The sequence below is a fragment of the Callorhinus ursinus genome, unplaced genomic scaffold (genome assembly GCF_003265705.2).
Source record: "Callorhinus ursinus isolate GAN/ISIS: 27379988/994484 unplaced genomic scaffold, GSC_fseal_2.0 scaffold3819, whole genome shotgun sequence".
Lineage (NCBI taxonomy): Eukaryota > Metazoa > Chordata > Mammalia > Carnivora > Otariidae > Callorhinus > Callorhinus ursinus.
Window position 1 is genome coordinate 1 of NW_027400873.1, and position 4849 is coordinate 4849.

A 4849-nucleotide genomic window follows, 5' to 3' on the forward strand; every position below is an offset into this window, starting at 1 on the left:
ACAGCCGGGACTCCCGTGAGAACACATTAACACGGCCTCCTTGAGCGCCCGTCGGGGGCCTGGCAGGATCGGGCTGAGCCAAGAAAAGAAGATCCTTTTTTTTTCTTGAGGAAAATGATGGTCTCGGGTCTTGTCCCTCCCTGAGCCCACAGCCAGGCTAGTCGCTGCCAACACAGGCTGTCCCCTGGTGGCAGGCCCCAGGCCTCCTCATCCTCCTCCAATTTAAATTTTGGAGGTTGAAACTGCCTTTTGCAAACTTTCTTTCTTGCCTGGGGTCCTTGGGGGGAAAAATGGCCTAAATGAGAGAGATGTCACGAGGTTATCCATCCCAGCGTCCCTGTGACCAGAGATGCTCTCAATGGGGCTTTTGGAAGGGCTGTGCCTTGTTGGTGCCCCTGTCTGTGTCCTGAGCACTGCCAAGGGATTTGGTGGGATTCACAAAGTCATGAGTTTGGCAGCATTGGCTTCTGGGGTCTGTCCAGGCAGGGGGGCCAGTCTGGATAGGCAGGGGTGTCCACTCTGTGGGAGCCCTGGGTCTTGGGCCTAGCCCAAGTTCAGCTGGGCCTGGTGGTGAGTGGCCAAGGGGTCAGGCGCTGGAGACAGGAGCAGGCAGAGCCAGCACCCCTCCCTGTAGGACCAGGAGGAGAGCTCCATGTGGTGCCCTTGGCCAGGCACATCGAGGGCGTCGCTAGTGAGAGACTCTGGGTGGTGGGTGACCTCGGAACCTTCTCCAGGGATTGAAGCTGGCCTGTCACCTCACCCCGTCGACTTTGCACACTGGTGTGGTCCCCACCAAGTCACCTGCAGTGAGGGGCGGTGGGCATGGGCTCAGCCAGGTGGACTCAGGGACAGAACAGGTCCCTGTGGGAGGACATGGCTGGGTAGGGCCTGGGTCCCCAGGCACGGCAAGGGAGCAAGATTTTCGCTAACATGCTCCCCCTCTGTGGCCTTTGGCACCACAGCACTCGTAACTGGCCAGTCTCCTGTGAGCTCCCTACGGCTGGGGCCCAGTGTGGCACATTGCCCAAGTCGGGTGCCCCCAACACCCTGCTGGTGCTGCACAGAGAGCCCGGAGGATCGCTCCAGCCGCAGGTCCAAGCTCCCCCAGCCCTCAACAGCCCCTCTGACCACCTCCCCCCAAATCCTGTCCCCTCCCCAGCTGTCTTTTCCTAGTGAACTCCAAGCTTGCTCCAGCCTGGGGTGGCCTGTCCCTGCAGACTCCTCTCCCGGATGGTCACATGGCAGGCTTCTTGGTGGTGTTCACATCTTGGTGTTAAAGTCACCCCTCAGCCAAGTTTCTCTGCTCCCTTCCCATCTGCAGTGAGCTCCACGCCCCCCTCCCGCCCCCCGACTGTCTGTCTCACTGTCCCCCTGTATTTTCTTCCTAGAAGTTAGCAATATGCAAAATGACATTTGGGCACATGTGCATCTGGCTGTTGGCCTCCAGGGCCCATGTGTGACAGGCTAGGTGTATGTGGAACTGAAGAGTTGATGGAGAGCCAAGGAAGGGAGGGGTGGAAGGAGAACAGGTAGAAAAGGAAGGATGCGGATTGGCAGAGCATCTCCCAGGAGGGGCTCTGGCTCGCCAGGTCCCTGTTGTTGCCGCCCGAGAGGGCTTCCAGGTCTCCTGGCCTGGGAGGAGTGGCATGGAGGAGCACGGGGTGGGGGGCGGTCGTCAGTGGCCCAGTGACCATGCGCTGCATCAGGTGTCCCCTCCATGCTCCTTGGGGATCGCGAGGCAGGGTGTGCAAGGCTCAGGGAGGTCCCGGAGACCCCTCCGGGTAGGCGAGGGGGCAGCACATCCTCCTCTCCCTCCCCCATGCATGCTGCCACACTCGCTGCCACCCCCCCGAGGTGCCCGTAAGGGAAGCACCGGAGAAGATGAGCAGCAGCTGTGGTTGGACCTGCACGAGGGGCTTGTACTCCTCCCTGGTGTGCCCGGCTGGCACGTGTTGGATACGGGTAGTGTCTGGGGCCTCGGGGCTGTGGTGACGGCAGCCATGACCCTGATGGTCAGCCCGTAGCTGTGGGCGCCAGATGATCCGGCTCAGGCTCCTCTCCCCCCCACCCCTGGGCGGGCAGTGCAGGGGGCCTGCTCTAACACCCGGGGATCGGGGCTCGGGGCTCGGGCCGTCCTTCACCACAGCCCCCCATCCTACGTGCACAGCTGCTCCCCGTCCCAGAGAGGTCCAGGGCTGGCTCTCTGGCCATCGGGAGACAGCCCTGACAAGGACACGCAGGCCCTGTGCATCCAGAGAGGGCTCCGGAGAGGGGTGCAGGGTTCTGATGGGCTCTGCAGCAGGGACAGGGGACGCTGTGCAGAAAGCACTGGAGGGGTGGGGGGGGCTGCTGAGGGTGAAGGGTTCTTGGCATGCTGCCCGGGGGGGGGGCCACTGAAGGGTGTGACCACTCGGCTCACCTGCAGGCAGGAGAGCCAGGCATGGGCCAGGGTGGGCGCTGTCCCAGAACGGAGGCTGAGGCTCCCACCAGAACGGGCTCAGCCTGCGCTCCTGTCCTCCCATCTCCTGCCCCAGATATAAACAACCCCGCCGCCCTGCCGCTGCCCGAGGTCCCAGCCCTGTGCCCTGTCCTCCCGCTGCTGCTGCTGGCTCACACATCTCCAGTGGGTCCCAGGCTCCCCTGGAGAGGCAGGCTGGGGAAAGAGGGAGCGAGGGGGACAGCAAGCATAGCCTGGCTCTGAGCCTTCGAGGCTCACGCCTGGGGTGGATGGATTCGCCCCCAGCCCTGCCCTGACCCCAAGATGTGTTGCTCTGCCACCCACTGAGCCTAGGGACAGGGCTGCCGGAGCGAGTGGGCTCGGCAAGCCCTAGAGCTTGACACCCTCAGCCTCAGTTTCCCTGTCTGAAAAACTGGAAATAATAGTACCGTGCGCCTCTCAGGGCTGCTGTGAGCATCCAGGGGCACCTTGGGGAAAAAGCTCCCGCAAATGGGCGATGTCTTCCCGGACCCTCTCTGGGGCCTGGAGGCACAGAGAGGAATGTCCTTCCACCAGCCAGCTTGTGTTTATTGCCTCTCAGATAAAACAGGACTGCAAAGGCACCAGCCCAGCACGGGGGCCTGGAAACCCCAGTTCCAAGAGTCCCTCAAGCCCCCAGAGGAATCCCCGAACATGTGTGCACCCTGGGACTCAGACTTGGATGATGGGTGAGGAGCAGGAGAACCAGGCTCTGTCCCCAGGGGTTCCCAGGCTGGCAGGGAAGGTGAGGGCAGCTTAAGGCCTATGGGGGACACGAGAAAGGTGGGGCTGGGCCAAAGGCCGTGGGGTCTGAAGTGGGGGAGATGGGGGAGGGGAGGGGCCAGAGAAGGTCCCGGAGGGTGGAAGCTGGGGAGAGTGGTGGAAGGCAGCCAGGGGGGGGGCGGTTGGGCAGGGGTCTCCTGCCAGACGCTGACAGACAGCAGAGAAAAGGCCTCAGTTTACATTGCAGAGGCCAAGTCCGCAGGGCTGTCTGCCTGGTTAGGCAAGCCCCAGGGATGCAAGCGTGTCCCCCAGCAGCCCCAGAACCAACAGCATGGTGGGGACAAAGAGCCCAGCAAGGTGTGGAGAGGAGTTTTCCATGTCTAGGTCGGAGCTCTGCATGGTGCTGGCAATCCACGTGGTGTACATGCTGACGTTGATGTAGACTCCCGGCTTTTTGGGGAGGCCGCAGGCAAACCCCCAGCTCACGATGCCTGCCTGGGTCCAGACTCCATCAAGGTTGCAAACCAGCGGGCCCCCGGAGTCACCCTAGGGAGAAAGGAGGAGTCTGGAAGCATAGGGCACACGAGGGGAAAGGAAGTTCCCAGGGGTCTCCCCAGGCCCACCAACCTCCCTTCAACACGGCTAGCTAGGTCTAGTGGACGGAGGATTGGTGGGTTGGATGTTTCTGGAAGGCAATGGAGGTCTGGGAATTCAGGGCAAAATCTCTGGCAGATGGGAGAAGCAGTGCCAGGGAAATGCTGTGTTCTCTAAATACGACCGTGCGTGTCAGAGTAGGGGCTCAGGGGGGCATTTCTGTGTTGCTAATAATGCTGTTTGCTTCATTTTGGATGAAAAAGTCTACGATAAAACAATACTAAGAGGGCACTTGAGATAAAGCGTGTTTTGCTTGTAAAAGCAGACAAAGAAAGAAGACACCAACCCAGCCCAGAAGTGACCAGCTCCTCAGGACAGTCTGCTCAGAGGCCCTGAGGTTCTTTTTGGGAAAGAAAAAAAGGACATTTCTGGCCCCCAAAGAAAAGCTTTAGGGATGGGGATATGGTCACAGTTTGCTTAAGCACTTTTGAAGTTTTTCACATTCTGATAATATTGATATGATACATTTAAAGGGAGGCAGGGTGCGAGAATATGCTTTTCTATTTGAATTGACTGGTATTTAAAGCAACGTTGCCCTCCTCCACCCTGGGGGGGGGCAGGGGTGCTGGGGAGTGGGAGATCCCGCTTCCACCCCCCACTGGGATTGCTTGCTCACCCCGCAGGCATCTTTCTGGCCACTCTCGAAGCCAGCACAGAGCATATCCTCGAGGATGATGGGCAGCTCGATGGGCACGTTGGAGTTCTCGTGGTAGTAGGCGTCACAGGTCTGGGCGTCAATGAGGGGCAGCTGCAGCTCCTTCAGGGTGAAGGGCGGGGGCAGTGCTGGGGTGGGGAGCAGAACGGTGCTCAGACGGCAGGCGGCCGCCTGCTGGCCTTCCGCCCACCCGTCCCTGCGCTCCCGCGCTCAGCCGGACTGCTGACAAGAAGCCGTTCCTTGTCATTTCTGCAGGCCACTCCTCCGCTTCTTGAGGATCTGAGGATCCAGGGCCTGCGTTGAGCCCGGGGCGGGGGGGCTGGGGGGGGCGAGGGGAGCCT

At 60.9% G+C, this 4849-nt stretch overlaps 1 protein-coding gene across 1 annotated transcript; it reads right to left on the reverse strand.

The window, feature by feature from the left end:
* Window positions 1-3475: 3475 nt before the first annotated feature.
* Window positions 3476-4636, reverse strand: LOC141372249 (mast cell tryptase-like; the record flags this gene model as incomplete). The annotated part of the gene is made up of 2 exons (XM_073890759.1): window positions 3476-3745; window positions 4470-4636. Coding segments are annotated over 2 exons (437 nt in total), but the record flags the coding sequence as incomplete, so codon positions are not given.
* Window positions 4637-4849: the final 213 nt, after the last annotated feature.